The sequence below is a fragment of the Somniosus microcephalus genome, chromosome 30 (genome assembly GCF_052327205.1).
Source record: "Somniosus microcephalus isolate GS21.2 chromosome 30, FLI_Smic_1.0, whole genome shotgun sequence".
Taxonomy (NCBI): Eukaryota; Metazoa; Chordata; class Chondrichthyes; order Squaliformes; family Somniosidae; genus Somniosus; species Somniosus microcephalus.
Genome location: NC_141016.1, coordinates 15,424,074 through 15,442,270, shown reverse-complemented (window position 1 = coordinate 15,442,270; position 18,197 = coordinate 15,424,074). Strand labels below are relative to the sequence as shown.

At 47.0% G+C, this 18,197-nt stretch overlaps 1 protein-coding gene across 3 annotated transcripts in view; it reads left to right on the top strand.

Annotated features, from left to right (window-relative positions):
- Window positions 1-9,273, top strand: part of LOC147097937 (cytosolic purine 5'-nucleotidase-like) — an 83,264-nt gene extending 73,991 nt beyond the window's left edge. For all 3 annotated transcript variants that reach the window (XM_085971028.1, XM_085971027.1, XM_085971026.1), the window contains 5 exons: window positions 687-738; window positions 1,783-1,843; window positions 4,140-4,316; window positions 6,563-6,670; window positions 7,189-9,273. In XM_085971028.1, coding sequence (XP_085827154.1) covers window positions 687-738; window positions 1,783-1,843; window positions 4,140-4,316; window positions 6,563-6,670; window positions 7,189-7,242 — 452 coding nt within the window. In that variant the 3' untranslated portion in view covers window positions 7,243-9,273. The remainder of the gene's footprint in view (window positions 1-686; window positions 739-1,782; window positions 1,844-4,139; window positions 4,317-6,562; window positions 6,671-7,188) is intronic.
- The last annotated feature ends 8,924 nt before the right edge of the window (window positions 9,274-18,197 follow it).

Genomic DNA, 18,197 nt, shown 5'->3' with positions numbered 1-18,197 from the left:
TGAAAAAAATAATTTTATAAAAAAACGGGGCTAAAAATACACTTACCTTACTGTAAAGTATTTAAAAATAATAAACCTGTGGAAAAAATGTTCTAATTTTAATTAATTGACCACTTACCTTTTAAAATGAAGTCCTTACGCCTGGTTTTTAAATGTGTAAAATGTAGAGGCCTTCACGCACGGAAAAACCTGAAAAAAAAAGGAAGTTCAACGCGCACGCGCAGACTCCCGCGCACATGCGTTCGACCTCTGAACCCCTTCGTTCAGAGGATCGGAAATGCCGGTTTCCCGCGCATGCGTAGTGCATGCAAGAAACCGGCACTTCCATCGGGTCCACGCGTGAGTACCCCGTGCTTACTCACGCGTTGGGACCCGAATTTCTGGGCCTTTATCCCTCCTGCCTCCTACCTTAGCCCAGACTGTTCCTTCCTCCCCTCCCCTCCCCCTTTCCTTTCCTCTGCACCTGCTTAGAACCTGTTACATCTCTAGCATTCTCCAGTTCTGAAGAAGGATCCCAGACCTGAAATGTTAACTCTGTTTCTCTCTCCACGGATGCTGCCTGGCTTGCTGAGTGTTTCCAGCATTTTCTGTTATATAAATTAATTCTTGTTCTTTGTGATCTGTGATTTTGAGCGATATAGCTCGGTGTGATATGAAGCAGTATCTTACCCTGTCCTTCCTTGCAGCTCTTTTTGAAGAACTTCGTAACCTTGATATATTTCTGGCTGAACTTTACAAGTAAGTGAGCAATCAGGGATGAATTGGCACTGAATTTGGGAGCTATTCATTGTGAATAGATCCTTTACTCTGCGAAAGTACAAGATCGCAACATTTCAGACCAGTGAACTGAATCCCGAGTGACAGGCTCGGAGTTTGCACTGAAGAGAGTGAATTAAAGTAGAGATGAACTAGCCCACAGCAATTTGGTCTGAACTGGTCTGGCTCGGAGCAGTCCTGACTAAAGTCTGAGGGGGAAAAATTGAGTCGCGCCCCCTTTGGGGCGCTAACTTCGCTGGGGCACTAGTTTTAGCGCCCTGTAAAAATTAGCCCCCCCCCCCGCGGCCGATTTTCCCAGGTAGCGCCCCGAGGGAGGAGGGGCGCTACTGGAAGCACCCCACGTCCCTCTTGGGGCGCTGCGAGCCAATATCGCGGGTGCTGCGGCACGTCGCGCTGCGGTACTGCAGGCCTTCCTCCCCTTATTAAAGGGGAGGGGCCTGGCGCAGCGTGTCCCGGTGCCCAGCTGGGCCACCAGGGATCGGGAGTGCCAGCAAACGAGCCCGGCACTCAAGAGGAGCGCCGGGCTCACGGAGAGCAGCCAGCACACCGCGGGGGCCGGGGACAGCAACAGGGACAGGTGCTGGCAGGCGGCCAGCAACAAAAATGGCCGCCCGCCACCTCCCCTTTAACTAGCGCCGCCCCGGCCGCAGGTAGGCCCCCCAACCCCCGTCGGACAGAGCGTCCGGCGGTAAGTCAGGGGGCGCTACCGAAGACCGCGGCCAGGGCGCTAACGGGAGACGCAGAGCAACCAAATTTTTCCTCCTGAAAGAAGTCACCTGCCTTTTAGGTTTAAGAATGTTATTAAGAAAAGTGACTAAAAAATGAGCAGTAAAAGATAAAAGATGAACTTATATCAGTACGAGTGAAGATGCACTTTTGAAAGTGTGTCCTTGTCCAATAGGTTGTGAGCAAGTTCTTGTCCGACATGCTGAGCAACCGCAGTATATGTAAAGTTAGGATGGTGTTGAAATGGCCTTGCCTTAATATTTGTTTTTGTTGCTTTAGGCATCTGGACAGCAGCAGCAATGAACGCCCTGATATCACCTCAATTCAGAGACAGATAAAGGTAAGGGGAGCAGCTCCAACTGGCTAATAAACGATAGAAACCTGTAAGATAGTAACTGCTCAAATAGTCAACCTGCAGACAAGGGATTGGGTGAAATGCATGATTCTGTGATAGAAAAAGCTCACCCGTGATGCTGATTCAGTCAGGAAAAGAAACAAACATAAGGGCCAATTTTAACCTCAGTTATGATACCCGCACCAATCCCGCTGCACTCCCACGGGTTGCCATTTTAACCTGCTCTCCTGAGCCGGCGAGAGGGAAACCCGCCAGAAAATAGTGGGGCCCTTCGGCAGTTGGAGGTGCCGTCTTTCGGATGAGACGTTAAACCGAGGCCCCGTCCTCTCTCAGGTGGATGTAAAAGATCCTGACATGAACCTTGTCATTCATGTGGAAAGACTTATGAAATAATACTGGGCGGCCTGCTGGTGGCGCTGTCCAGGGAGAGTATAAATACTCGGGCATGGGCCCAGCTTGCTCAGGACATTCTTTAGCAGGAACTAGTGAAGGACACAACTAGATCTCCATGTTGAAAAACAATTGATTAAAGCCTTGTTTAACGCTTAGACCAAGTGCCTAGTAGTTTTCTTACATCAGATCCCATGGCACTATTTCGAAGAAGAGCAGGGGAGTTATCCCCGGTATCCTGGCCAATATTTATCCCTCAACCAACATAACAGAAACAGAATATCTGGTCATTATCACATTGCTGTTTGTGGGAGCTTGCTGTGCACAAATTGGCTGCCGCGTTTCCCACATTACAACAGTGACTCCACTTCAAAAGTACTTCACTGACTGTAAAGCGCTTTGAGACATCCGGTGGTCGTGAAAGGCGCTATAGAAATACAAGCCTCCGATGATGTCACTGACAGCACATGTTTGATGGGGACATGTTGCATAGACTACATGGTCTCAATTATTTAACACTCAAAACACTGATACCCGCTGGACTGTCAGTCCAGATATGTGAACACATGGCTAATGAGACCCTGTCTTAGATATTTTCTTGGGTACAAAATTCTGAGTCTGTGCTCCCTTGCAACTGATTCACTGACCAGTGGAAACAGTCTTTCGCTATTTACACTTTTGTGTTCTTGAAAACCTCTATTAGTTGAGAGAGAGCCAGCAATGCAAACTGACTCACTGCTCACCAGGGCGGTAGCGTGTCAGATGGCAATTACCAGTTGTGTTCAGATTCCCCAGATGAAGCTGTACAGTGCTGTGATCGGGCTGTAAGAGGAATACAGTGCACGGTTCTGGTCACAGTGACATAAAGGGGTCATTCAGGCTCTCGAGGAGGTACAGAGGAGAGAAAGAAAAGAAAGACTTGCATTTATATAGCACCTTTCACGACCACCGGACGTCCCAAAGCACTTTGCAGCCAATGAAGTACTTTTTGAAGTGTCGTCACTGTTGTAATGTGGGAAACGCAGCAGCCAATTTGCGCACAGCAAGCTCCCACAAACAGCAATGTGATAATGATCAGATAATCTGTTTTAGTGATGTTGATTGAGGGATAAATATTGGCCAGGGCACCGGGGATAACTCCCCTGCTCTTCTTCGAAATAGTGCCATGGGATCTTTTACGTCCACCTGAGAGAGCAGACGGGACCTCGGTTTAACGTCTCATCCAAAAGACAGCACCTCCGACAGTGCAGCACTCCCTCAGCACTGCACTGGGAGTGTCAGCCTAGATTTTCGTGCTGAAGTCTCTGGAGTGGGATTTAAACCCACAACCTTCTGACTCGGAGGCAAAGGTGCTACCCACTGAGCCGCACAACTGAGCAATAAGGCTAATCGATCCCCTGGCGACAGAGGGAAGAGCTACAAGGAACAACTTAATAATCTACAGCCTTTGAAGTCAAAAAGAGACGTCTCAGAGGAGGCCGTACAGCGGTATATACGATACTGAATGGGATAAAGAGGGTAAACCCAGAGCAAGATTTTCAAATTCACCAGCAGAAAGGAGGACGCAGGCTCAGGGCTGTGAAGGGAAGTTTAGATCAGATGCCAGGAAGCACTTCTTTACATAGAGGGTGATCAGCGGCTGGAATGGGTGGCCAGGAAGGATGGGTGAGTCCAGGACTATGGATTCATTTTAACAAGTGTTGCAATCGGAAGGTGGTAAGGCTGGTATTCGAGGAGAATAAGATCAAAGGGGCTGAACGTCCGCCTTCATACAAACCTATTGTGTGATCCTGTGGGAGGTTGGGTGGTGTTTTTGAGGTAATGTTCTGAAGGGAGGTGGGGTGCCTTTTTATACCAGTAATTGGGCCTTTACTTTTTCACATGCTTCCAGGTAGTGACCCACAAGATGGACATGTGCTACGGAAAGATGGGAAGTTTGTTACGATGTGGCTCCAGACAGACACTATTTGCCAGTCAGCTGATGCGCTACGCTGACCTGTACGCTGCCTCTTGTATAAATCTCCTGTACTACCCTTTCAGCTACCTGTTCCGAGCACCTCCTGTACTGGTAAGTCAGGCATTGTCTCAACCTGTTTTGTTAAAGAATCAAGGCTTGGAGACTTGAGTTTAAAAGGAACACTAATTAGGCCAGTACCCGATCTGGCAGTGGCTGTAAGCATCTCCATACACTACGCTCTCAACAAGGGCAATTACCTTTTCCACGCGGAGTAATTCTCTGTAGTGAATGCTGAGATGGCCCAGGTGAACGATTCTCGGCCATTGGGAGGCTTTACGGGGAGGCGGGGGGAGAGGGGAGTGGGGGACTTGTAGGCAACCTGGGGATACGAGTTACGTGGGGGTCCTGCCGAATTTAGCAGCAGGACCTCATTTGAATTTTTTTCCCTCTGGCCGGCATCCAGCCAGATTGAGAGGCTATCTGGCTGTCGGGTGGGCAGACCTGCGCTAGAGGGCATCAGCTGGGGACCTGAGAGAAGGGAGGGAGAGATGGTGGGTGGGGGAGATCATGTGGGGGGGGGGGTACATCAGATCGCGAGTCAGCCTGGAGATTATGGGGGGGGGCATCGGATCACGGGGGGTGGGGGGGGGAGGCAGTGGATTGTATGAGAGGGAGGACGATTGCGGCAGGTTAGCTTGGACACTTCGGGGCCGGGGAGAGGGTGCGGAGGGCAGGGGATAAGCACTCCTGCTTCTTCTGGCCCACAAGCAGTCCTGTAAAAAGCATTTAACTGCTGGCCGTGCTCGCCTCCCTTCCGCTGCCGGGTTTCCCGTGCCCTGGGAAACCTGGCCTGCAGCCATTACATCTAAGAGGCTGCTAAAATCTGAGGCATGCAGCCTCATTAACATATTTCAATTACTGAACCATCTCTCGGGAGCTGGTTACTTGCCCGCCCTCCAACCTGCCAGGGTTAAACTGGAAGCGGGCGCGTTTGTAGCACGTTGGAGTCAGGTTTCAGATTTTTAATAATTAATCCCCCCCCCCCCACACACCCCCAGCCCCTCCTGCGGGGTTAAAACTCTCCCCACTGTGTACATTACACCTCACTCTCTTTGGAGGTGGCAGGCTTAAGAGTAACTGCTGCCGCCACTGGGTTCAGGTTAAGTGCAACCTGCTTATCAGCCGTTTCAGTCGGTGGTGTGAGGCTGTCAGTTCCCGAGTGAATTTCGAAATCGAGGCATTGCTTAACTGGGAGCCAATGTAGGTCAGCGAGCTCAGGGGTGATGGGTGAGCACGACTTGGTGCGGGTTAGGACACGGGCAGCCGAGTTTTGGATGACCTCAGGTTTACATAGGGTGGAATGTGGGAGGCCAGCCAGGAGTGTGTTGGAATAGTCTAGAGGTAACAAAGGCATGGATGAGGGTTTCAGCAGCGGATGAGCTGAGGCAAGGGCGGAGACGGGCGATGTTATGGAGATGGAAGTAGTTTGTTATGCTGCAGATATGTGGTCGGAAGCTCACTTCAGGGTCAAATATGACACCAAGGTTGCGAACAGTGTGGTTCAGCCTCAGACAGATGTTAGGGAGAGGGATGGAGGCAGTGGCTCGGGAACGGAGTTTGTGGTGGGGACCGAAAACAATGGCTTCGGTCTTCCCAATATTTAACTGGAGAAAATATTTGCTCATCCAGAACTGTATGTCGGACAAGCAGCCTGACAATTTAGACACTGTGGTGGGGTCGAGAGAAGAAATTATGGATTAGGTGTATCTGGGGTTTTGACAGCGTTATTACTGCTAAACAAAAGTTAAGGGCCTGGAAAACTAATTTTAATTTTGTGCAGTGTGAAATTTGTCCATTTTAATAAAAATTAAAATTTTTAAGAAACTTTTTAAAGTTTGATCATCTTTATTAGGTTTGCCTTTTCCCCATGTGAGAGCCCCAATTTTTGTTTTGCTCTCCCGAACATTTTAAAAAAGTTAGAATTTTAAGAGCTTCCTCACTTCCTCCTTCGCTGTCTGTGCGAATTCTGCGTTTTGATTGGCTGCTTAGACAGCTTGTTGGCGTCACAGCAGCTCGCACAAGGGGACCCCCACTATACTGCGTCGATTTGAATTGAATGCCGGAACACCCAAAGTTCTCGACACAGGGAGATCCTTGCGCAAAGCGTACGTCGGGGGCCAGCGCCGAACGCCTTCGCTTCACTGCTAACCGCAAATTGCGGGCAATTATGTTTAACGGACAATTATGTATTAAGCTAAAAGAGTCTTCTGTACTTGTGGAGTGGTACCAGCTGCCCAAGATCTTCGTAGTTTATGGTATGGCTTCATTGATTACTGAAGGATATTTCCCTTTTGCAGATGCCCCATGAATCGACGGTTGAACACGCCTCATTGGAGATCAATGATATGGAATCTTTCCTGGAGAATCAATTGAACCATGTCCAACCAACCAATGGGAGCCATCAGGTCAGTCAGTGCTTATGTCTACCTACCTCTTTTCCTCCCCCCACCATCCCAATTGCATCTTCCAATCTCTCCCCCACAAGGGGTCAGTGTCAGCCTAGTCCCTCATCTCCCTCGCGGGGTAGGGTCAATGTTGGTCTCACCTCCCCCCCCACAGGGGTGGTGTTAATGAAACCCTAACTTGTACTCCATCGGAGTTTAGTGTTGGTCTCGCTTTCTTCCACAAGGGGTCAGCTTTGGCCTTGGTCCTCCTCCAAAGAGGGACAGGCTCAGTGTCAATCTTGCCCCTCTTCTTCCCTCGCTCCCCCCCCCCCCCCTTCACAAGAAGGTTAATGTCACTCTCGCCCTCCATCCATCTGCACACAGGCAATAATGGCCATAATAATAACGACAATACGCATTTCAAGAAAATGGATCCTGGAAAATTCGGTTAGTATTTATTACATTTATATTTGTCACTGTTTCCTTGATGTCAAATTAAAGTGTGTTAAGACTAAAATATCCATTTACCCAATATTTAGGGTTCTTGCCACAGTTATGAGACTGATACAAGCATGGAGGAGGAAGAGAAATGAACAGATTGCAATTTCCTGACAGTGCAAATTAATCAGTCCATTCGGTTTTGGGAAACATTCCCTGATTCTCAGCAGTGTATCCAATAACAACAAATATACGGTGAGCTGGGAGGATGTTTCTGACCCAGTGGGAGCATTGGTCCTCAACTTTGTTTACAGCTGATAAACTCACTCTCTGTGACTCGGTGATCTTTCTTGGTCTGAGAGTGTTCACGTTACAACCAGCGACTCGGGCTGACCAAGGTGCTGTTCCAGAAGCCTGCACACGGGCTTTAATGGCCATAATAATAATAATAATGGCAAGAAAGATTTCACAAAAATGTTTACTGGAAAATTACAATCAGGATAGAGTTCTAATAACTGAGCAATTCTGTCTATATTCACACTATATTAAACAGGCTTCACAAAGTTCCCACATTACAACAGTGACTACACTTCAAAAATACTTCATTGGCTGTAAAGCGCTTTGGGACATCCGGTGGTCGTGAAAGGCGCTATATAAAAGCAAGTCTTTCTTTCTTTTCTAATGTTGTGACTGAACTTCTCAGGAGTTGTCTGTCATTTACAGATTGTTGTAATATTTCAAACCACTGAATTTGATGAACATTTACTCTTCCTGCAATTAGGGGCTCTTCTCCCGAGAGGTAATAAATTAAGCTGTTATATTGACTTGAAAACATGGCGGGCCAAACAATGTTCCCCGCATGTGCGAAATCTCCGATATGAAAAGCCAGTCCCGGGCTGCGCGGGACCTCCAGCTTAAAGGGAACATTGCTGCCAACAACTCCGCCCCCCTGCGCACCCCCCCCCCCCCCACACACACACACACACACAACTGAAACCTGGTGCATCATGCAGCACCTTCATGAAAGATGGGGAAAGCAGAGAAAGTTGCAGAAGGAAATATGAATTCAGGAGAAACCAAAAAAGAAGTGGCGCGTGAGAACTCCTTTCAAGTGTAAAAGCCCTTTCCTGGAACCTGTATGGGTGATTGTGGCTGTATTCGATGTTCAGAGAATATTTCTTCTTCCCCATGCCCCCACCCCCTCCCAAGAAAGCTGCAGTTATATTTTGAACAGTACAGATAAATATTCTCTGATGTGATTGAACACAGGAAGAACCCAACATGGGTTCAACTTGCAACATCACCTTATGGCAGTAATTACCCACACCAAGCAATGGGGTCCCTGGGTATTAATTCCTACTTCTGCTTCACCCACTGAGGATTGATATATAGAGTTGAGCCAGAGAGCTGTGCATGAATTTCCGTCAGTCACTAATGTCTGCCATCAAATCAGTAATCGAATACGTCACATCAGTGGCTTCCTCTGAAAAGTAGTTTGAATGAGAGTTCCAGGGTTTAGACAAGTTGTATTTAATGTACAGGCACTGAACCAGTATCGTCCAGCACTAGATATCTCATCAAATCATCTACAGGAAACTTTCGATTTACCGGCACCTAAATAACCGGAAATCTCGGTTAACCAGCAAAATTCAGGAGTAGGTTCAGGTAACTTTTATTACTTGCCTTCCTCCATTTGTTGCTGTGCAAGAGTGTGGCTGCAGCTGTTGCTAAGCTACAGAGACGCTTGCAACTTGTGGCCATTGTTCTGAAGCTAGCAACAGGGTTTGTTGCTTTATACGGAGCTCTTAGCTCCGTATCTTTTACTATAGCTTTCGGTTATCCAGAATTTTTGATGAACCGGCACCACGTCGGTCCCGTCCGTGCCGGATAAAAAAAAGTTTCCTGTACTCAGAAAATAAATTCCAAAGAGACTGTATCCCGGAGCAACCAGAGTGTCATGAGTGATGATGATGCACTGTGTGTGTGCTGCAACTGGTGCAGCGCTTTCTGCAGTTTCTGTTTAAAGTATGTAAGACAATGGTTCAGAGGTTAGGTAACAAAGATTGATGTTTTGCTGACTGTATGTTGCTGGAACTTCTGACATTTGATTATGCTTTATAAAAGTAGAAAAATGTTTTAACGTTACCTTTGGAGATCTTTTTTCAATTAAAAACATTAAGACAAGTTTCAATTTTTAAGATCTCAATGATTTATCCCTCCTCAATCAAAATCGTATAAATCAACGGTAAAACGGACAGATGACCCTTTCATTGTATTACACAGATTGAGGTTGCGTAGGAACAGGAGGAGGCCATTCAGCCCCTCGAGCCTGTTCCGCCATTCAATTAGATCATGGCTGATCTGTATCTTAACTCCTTTATCATAGCACTAAGGTTACATTGCAATCTAACACGTTGGCAGATTGCGACTTTTTTTGTGTGCATTTGGATTACAACTGAGGCGACCGTAACTAAGACCAGTGTCTCTCAGAACTTCCTACGTTACAACAGTGACTACACTTCAAAAGTACTTCATTGGCTGTAAAGCGCTTTGAGACGTCCTGAGGTCGTGAAAGGCGCTATAGAAATGCAAGTCATTCTTTCTTTCTAGAATTGGCCCTGGTGGTTGCTGGGACCAAAAAAAGGATTTTCAGAAATTGTACTGGGCACCAAATAGCCAAGTTATACCTTCTGCATAGACTGATTCATGCTCCAGCTACTATGGGCGTGATCTTGCCAGCCCTGGGGAGGCGGGACTGCCAGAAAAATGGCAGAATCTGGGGGGAGGGTGCCCATCCCACCCCCAACCTGCCTCCGTGCCATCTTCCCGGGAGGCGGGTAGCTGACCCGCGCCGGGTCCCGTCTCCCGGAGGCGGGAAGGGGATGACAGCCACTTAACTGCCTGTTAACAGGTAGCTAAGGTAAGTGATGGGTGCAAGTGTGGAGAGGTGAGTATGTGAGGTAAGTGGAAAGTGTTAGAAAAAGTTTACTTACCTTTGTTTCTTCCTGCAGGCTTCAATCGTTGGGGATACGGAGAGTCTCGCATCTCCGCGGCAGAGATGACCGATGGCTGCTGCATTCTCCGATGTAACAACCATCTAATTTTTGCTAAAGAAAGAGGTTTGATGAGTCTTGAATACAAGAACTCATCAAACTACAGAGAATGTCAGTGTTTGACAGCTTCACAGAGCTGTCAAACGATGACAATTCATCTGTCAGAAACTTTTGACAGATGAAATGTCATACGCTGACATTCTCTGTAACCGGCTTCCCCTTAATTGGCCTGCTAAGCCTGCTGGGCGGACTTAACAAGGTCAATCAAGGGAAAATAGCGTGGGTTGGCCAGAAGTCGATGGAGGCGGGACTAAAACCCGACAAGTGGGAGTCCCGCCTCCAAAAGCACTCCATTGGCAAAATCCAGCCCTATGCTTCGACAAGTGATAGTTAACTCTACATTTGTACCTCTCTGTGAAAGGGCAGTGTCCATTAAACAATGTTGCCTCGGAGAGTTCCACAGTCAGGAGAAGTGGTGCGTGAAACTTCAGTGCTGTACAGATACTTTGCACCGATAGAGAAGATTGAGGGGCAGCTCCAACAGTCCTTCTGTAAATGTTAGGCAGCTAACGCAGCTACTCTCACCAGAGCCTATTTTCACATTGGCAGGTGGTGTTAAGGCCTCTTCTGACTGCTCTGTGCTGGTATTTGCATTAATTTCCTATGTCACATATATCACCAGTCCTAAGGCCTGCCGGCAGTAAGTGAAGATGCCCAAACATCGATAGAAGTTGCCCTGGAGTAGTTATCTTATCTGAACTGATCAGAAAAAACAGTCAGTGAACACAAAAAAAAAGCAGCAAGGCAGATTCACATCGCATTCAGTGAACCTGACTCAGGACGAGGTCACGGTCAAGAGTCCTGCATTATTCAGATCTGCCTAATCCAAGAGGGCGGCCTGGGAGGAAGCCATAGAGTGTGAATGGAATTTACAGGTTAAAAGAATCCAGGTGGAGGCCATGAAACAGCCAAATGTGAAGGAAACCACAAAAGAGAAGGCTGCAGTTAAAGAACAACCACAGAGTAGCAACAACCTCCATCGTATTGTGTGGCACTACTGTCATGTTAAGTGGCACAGATTAAGAACAGATCTAGAAGCTCAAAGCTGGGCACATCATGAGGTGCCCTGGGCCATCAGCAGCAGCAGAATTGTATTTCACCACAATCTGTAATGTTATGGCCCGGGAAATCGCTCACTCCTCCATCACCATCGAACCAGATTACCAACCCGAGTGGAAAGAGGAGTGACGTAAGAAAACTACTAGGCACTTGGTCTGAGTATTAAACAAGGCTTTAATCAACTGTTTTTCAACATGGAGATCTAGTTGTGTCCTTCACTAGTTCCTGTTAAAGAATACCCTGAGCAAGCTGGGCCCGTGCCCGAGTAGTTATACTCTCCCTGGACAATGCCACCAGCAGGCCGCCCAGTATTATTACATAAGTCATTTCCACATGAATGACAAGATTCATGTCAAGGAGTCTGGAAGACCATGCCAGGAACAGCACCAGGCATATCTGTAAATGAGTTGCCAACTTGGTGAAGCGACAACACAGGACGATATCAATGCTAAACAGCGAAGCAGCATGCTACAGACAGAGCTAATCAGTCAGGATTGTAATGGAATACTCTACACTAGCATGGATGGGTGCAGTTTCAAAAACACTCAAGAAACTCAACAGCATCCAGGACAAAGCAATCCACTTAATCAGCACTCCTCCCAACAGCTTACACATAGTACACACTGCAGCCGCCGCGTGCTGTGGCTGCAGTGTGTACTATGTACAGCATGCACTGCAGAAAGGCACCAAGGTATCTTTAAGCTGCTCCCAAACCCATGACCTCCACCATCTCGAAAAAAGGAGAACAGGTGCATAGGAACACCAACACCTCCAAGTTCCCCATCAAGTCACACACCTTCCTGACTTGAATGTATATCGGCCGTTCCTTCATCGTTGGTGGGACAAAATCCTGGAACTCTCTACCTAACAGCATTGTGGGAGTACCTTCACCTCGTGGAGTGCAGCGGCTCAAGAAGAAGGCCCACTGCCACCTTCTCAAGGCCAACTAGGGATAGAAACATAGAAACATAGAAGATAGGAGCAGGAGTAGGCCATTCGGCCCTTCGAGCCTGTTCCGCCATTCAATGAGATCATGGCTGAACATCCAAATTCAGTACCCTGCCCCTGCCTTCTCCCCATATCCCTTGATCCCTTTAGCCTTAAGAAATATATCCAACTCTTTCTTGAATATATTTAATGAACTGGCCTCCACCGCCCTCTGTGGCAGAGAATTCCACAGGTTACCCACTCTCTGGGTGAAGAAATTCCTCCTCCTTTCAGTCCTAAATGGCTTACCCCTTATCCTTAAACTATGACCCCTGGTTCTGGACTCCCCGGCCATCAGAAACATCCTTCCAGCATCTAGTCTGTCCAGGCCTGACAGAATTTTATAGGTTTCGATGAGATCCCCTCTCAATCTTCTAAACTCCAGTGAGTATAAGCCCAATCGACACAATCTCTCCTCATACGTCATTCCTGCCATCCCAGGTATCAGCCTGGTGAATCTTCGCTGCACTCCTTCCATGGCAAGAACGTCCTTCCTCAGGTAAGACGACCAAAACTGCACACAATACTCAAGGTGCGGTCTCACCAAGGCCCTGTACAACTGTAGCAAGACATCCTTGTTCCTGTACTCGAACCCTCTTGCTACGAAGGCCAACATACCATTTGCCTTCTTAACCGCCTGCTGCACCTGCATGCTTACCTTCAGCGACTGGTGCACAAGAACACCCAGGTCTCTTTGCACTTCCCCTTCTCCCAATCTATTGCCATTCAAATAATAATCTGCCTTCCTGTTTTTGCCACCAAAGTGGATAACCTCACATTTATCCACATTATAGTGCATTTGCCATGTTTCTGCCCAATCACCCAACCTGTCCAAATCGTGCTGGAGTTTCACGACATCCTCCTCACAGCATACCCTCCCACCCAGCTTTGTGTCGTCTGCAAATTTGGAGATATTACATCCAATTCCCTTGTCCAGATCATTAATATATATTGTGAACAGCTGGGGTCCTAGGACCGATCCTTGCGGTACCCCACTAGTCACTGCCTGCCACTCGGAAAATGACCCGTTTATTCCAACTCTTTGCTTTCTGTCTGCCAACCAGTTCTCTATCCAAGTCAATACCTTGCCCCCAATCCCATGTGCCTTAATTTTGCACGCTAATCTCTTATGTGGGACCTTATCGAAAGCCTTCTGAAAGTCCAAATATACCACATCCACTGGTTCTCCCTTATCTATTTTACCAGTTACATCCTCAAAAAATTCCAGTAGATTAGTCAAGCATGATTTACCTTTTGTAAATCCATGTTGACTTTGTCTGATCCTGTCACTGCTTTCCAAGTGCTCTGCTATTACATCTTTTATAATGGACTCTAGCATTTTCCCCACTACCGATGTCAGGCTTACTGGTCTATAATTCCCCGCTTTTTCTCTACCACCTTTTTTGAATAGTGGGGTAACATTAGCTACCCTCCAATCCATGGGTACTGTTCCATAGTCTATCGAGTTCTGGGAGATGACCAGCAATGCATCTACTATTTCTAGGGCCACTTCCTTAAGTACCCTGGGATGTAGATTATCAGGCCCTGGGGATTTATCGGCCTTCAGTCCCATCAATTTTCCGAACACCATTTCCCTACAAATACTGATTTCTTTCAGTTCCACCCTTTCATCAGACCCTATGTTCCCCAGCATCTCTGGGAGGTTATTTGTGTCCTCCTTTGTGAAGACAGAACCAAAATATGTATTTAGTTGGTCTGCCATTTCTTTGTTCCCCATTATAAATTCCCCTGATTCTGACTGCAAGGGACCTACGTTTGACTTCACCAATCTTTTTCTCTTCACATATCTATAAAAGCTTTTACAGTCAGTTTTTATGTTCCCTGCAAGCTTACTCTCATATTCTATTTTCCCTTTCTTAATTAATCCCTTTGTCCTCCTTTGTTGAATCCTAAACTGCTCCCAGTCCTCAGGATTATTGCTTTTTCTGGCCAATTTATATGTCCTCTCCTTGGATCTTATGCTATCCCTAATTTCCCTTGTTAGCCACGGTTGAGTCACCTTTTTTGTTTTATTTTTATGCCAAACTGGGATGAACAAATTCTGTAGCTCATCCATTCGGTCTTTGAATGTTTGCCATTGCTTATCCACCATCAACCCTTTGAGTGCCATTCCCCAATCAATCCTACCCAACTCGCTCCTCAGACCATCGTAGTTTCCTTTATTTAAATTGAGGACCCTAGTCTCTGAGTCAACTACTTAGTTCTCCATCTTAATGAAGAATTCGATCATATTATGATCGCTCCGACCCAAGGGGCCTCGTACAACAAGATTGCTAATTAATCCTTTCTCGTTACATAATACCCAGTCTAAGATGGCCTGATCTCTGATTGGTTCCTCGAAATATTGGTCCAGGAAACCATCTCGTAAACACTCCAGGAATTCCTCCTCCACAGTATTGTTACTAATTTGGTTGGCCCAATTTATATGTAGATTAAAGTCACCCATGATGACTGCTGTGCCCTTATTGCATGCTTCTTTAATTTCCCTTTTAATGCCATCCCCAACCTCCGCCTTACTGTTTGGAGGTCTATATACCACTCCCACTAACGTTTTTTTCCCCTTAGTATTCCTCAATTCTACCCATACAGATTCCACATCATCAGAGCTAATATCCTTCATTACAATTGTGTTAATCCCTTCTTTAACCAGTAATGCTACCCCACCTCCCTTTCCTTTTTGCCTATCTTTCCTGAATATCGAATACCCCTGGATGTTGAGTTCCCAGTCTTGGCCATCCTTGAGCCACGTTTCCGTAATCCCAACCAAATCATATTCGTTTACCACTATTTGCGCAGCCAATTCATCCACCTTATTACAAATGCTCCTCGCATTAAGACACAAAGCCTTCAGGCTTGTTTTTTTAACGCTCTTAGACCTATTAGAATTATTATTTACTGTGGCCATGTTTGATTTAAACCGTTGATTTCTCTGACTGCCACTTTTGTTTTTCTCCTTCCTATCTTTTGCTTTTATCCTTGTTTCCCTTTCCTCTGTCTCCCTGCTCAGGTTCCCAACCCCCTGCCATTTTAGTTTAAACCCTCCCCCACAGCACTAGCAAACACTCCCCCTAGGACATCGGTTCCAGCCCTGCCCAGGTGCAAACCGTCCGGTTTGAACTGGTCCCACCTCCCCCAGAACCGGTTCCAATGTCCCAGGAACTTGAATCCCTCCCCCTGGCACCATTCCTCTAGCCACGTATTCATCTGAAGTATCCTTCTATTTCTACTCTGACTAGCACGTGGCACTAGTAGCAATCCTGAGATTACTACCTTTGAGGTCCTGTTTTTTAATTTATCTCCTAACTCCCTATATTCCGCTTTTAGGACCTCATCCCGCTTTTTACCTATATCGTTGGTGCCTATATGCACCACGACAACTGGCTGTTCACCCTCCCCTTCCAAGATGTTCTGCAGCCGCTCGGAGACATCCTTGACCCTTGCACCAGGGAGGCAGCATACCATCCTGGAGTCTCGTTTGCGGCCGCAGAAACGCCTATCTATTCCCCTTACAATTGAATCCCCTATTACTATAGCTCTACCCCTCTTTTTCCTCCCATTCTGTGCAGCAGAGCCACCCCTGGTGCCAGGAAGTTGGCTGCTGCTGCCTTCCTCTGATAAGCCATCCCCCCCAACAGTACTCAAAGTGGTGTATCTGTTGGAGAGGGGGATGGCCACAGGGGACCCCTGCACTACCTGCCTGCATCTAGTACTCTGCCTGTTGGTCACCCGTTCCCTTTCTTCCTGTCCAACCTCTACCTGCGGTGTGTCCAACTCCATAAACGTGCTATTCATGATGTCCTGAGCATGGGTAATAAATGCCAGCCTTGCCAGCAATGCCCATATTCTGAGGGAAAACTGTAGGAATTCAGAAGGTGGCAGATCCATTCAGCTTGGAGTGTTGTTAGAGAAATAATGGGCCGAAGGGCCTCTATCCGTGCTGTATGACTCTATGACTAAATATGTTGTCATGTGCCTCCACTGCTGCCTGGGTTGTTATGCCCTGTAGAGGATATTGCTTAACCACAATGTTGGGGCCTCTTAAGAGAAAGCGCTAATGGTGGCTATTATCTGTCGTAGGTTCAATTCTCCCAGGAGATCTGAGTTCAGGGCTGGCCAGATCATAGAGTGAGACTGCAGTGGAAGGGGTGATAAATGTTTATAGCTGTACTCTCAGGCAGAAGTTTCTGCACACATCCTAGATCCAAGGGCGAGACGTCAATGCCAGGAGGCTGGTTCTCAAGTCAATGAGCTGACTGACCTGCTCACAGATACTGAGCTCTCGTGAAGATGGGTTGAAGCACCCCTCACGTTACCATGCATGATAAACTTATCCCTTCACCATCCTTGCACGTTGCACTCCACGATGCATAGCCCCAATTAACTGTGACATTTTCCTCCAATAGTACATACTACACAAGGTGAGATGTAAACTGTATAGGCTACAATAACAAAATACTGAGTCGGCACACAGATAAAATATTTTTTTAATAGGAATAAATCATTTTGTACCACAAAATGTAGATCTACTCAATTCATTGATGCTGATTGCTAGGATGGTAATTCTTGAACCGACTGTGTGTACACAGGCCTGATGTTTGTATCGCATGTCCAAGTCTGTAGCTTTTCATTTCCTCGCCAGAGACTATTCAATCTCCATCCTATCACACTGTGAGCCCCGTGTGCAGTCCAGACAAGTTGTTGCCTTTCAATACATGTCTGTGTCCATGGGCAGTAGTTCTGGAGCATTCTGTGGTGAAACTCATTGAGAAGATACTAATGTTCAAGAGTCTTGATGGATATGGATGAGCTGAACCCTAATAAATTGGATTTACAAAGTCTGTAACTGACTGTTTGACCCACTGTTTGTCCAACGTCAGGTCGTGGATGAGCCGGAACTTGCTCCAGTTTAATATTGACAAAAGCAAAACTCCATAACTAGCCCACTTCCATCCATCCCTCCCTCCAGCTGTTCATTTGGCCTGAACACAATAGTGTGTAACCTTATTGCCTTGTTTGACCTGAAGCTCAGCTCAGGGTCAACAGGATGTGACATTGCCCACCTCTAGCCCTACCTTGGTCCCCCTGCAGAAACTCTCATCTTCCCCATCGTTTCTACGTTCAACTTCTCCAATATTTGGCTTGATGGAAGCCCAAACTCCCAACTATCTAGAACTCCACTGTCCACATCCCATGCTGTGATAACTAACTCCTGCTCACCTCTCATTCCCCTACCTACTGATTTTAGAATCCTCAACCATATTTATAAATCCTTCGGAGTTCTGGAGGGAATTAGTAAATGAAACAGAAGGGCAGACATCTTTGCTGGTACAGGCACAAAACCTAAAGTTGCCAGCTCTGGTTGGACGTATCCCTGGAGGTTTTAATCGCGTGATCTCCTGCCTCCAACTGCCCCGCCTTCAGGCTCCCGCCATTAATTAACCAACACGGACAGCCTCAACACGGTGCATCGCCTTCCCATGCCAATTGGAAAACGAACAGGTTCTTTGTTACCAGTGTGTCACACTCTCGCCTTTGAGTCAGAAGGTTGTGGGTTCAAGTCCCGCTCCAGAGACTTGAGCACAAAAATCCAGGCTGACACGCCCGATGCCAGTACCGAGGGAGCGCTGCACTGTTGGAGGTGCTGTCTTTCGAAAAAGATCCCACGGCACTATTTTGAAGAAGAGCAGGGGAGTTATTCCCGGTGTCCTGGTCAATATTTATCCTTCAATCAACATCACTAAAAAACAACAAATGGGATGCTCGCAGCAAGTTAATTTTCAATTCCGGGAGACTCCAGGGCCATCCGGGAGGGTTGGCAACCCCATCAAAACCATGTGACGCATGCGCAGTGTTCTTTTGGCTTCAGTGTTGGATAACGCATGCGCATCCTGGTCACCACCTGGCGAGATGAAGCATGCACAGTACCGGCG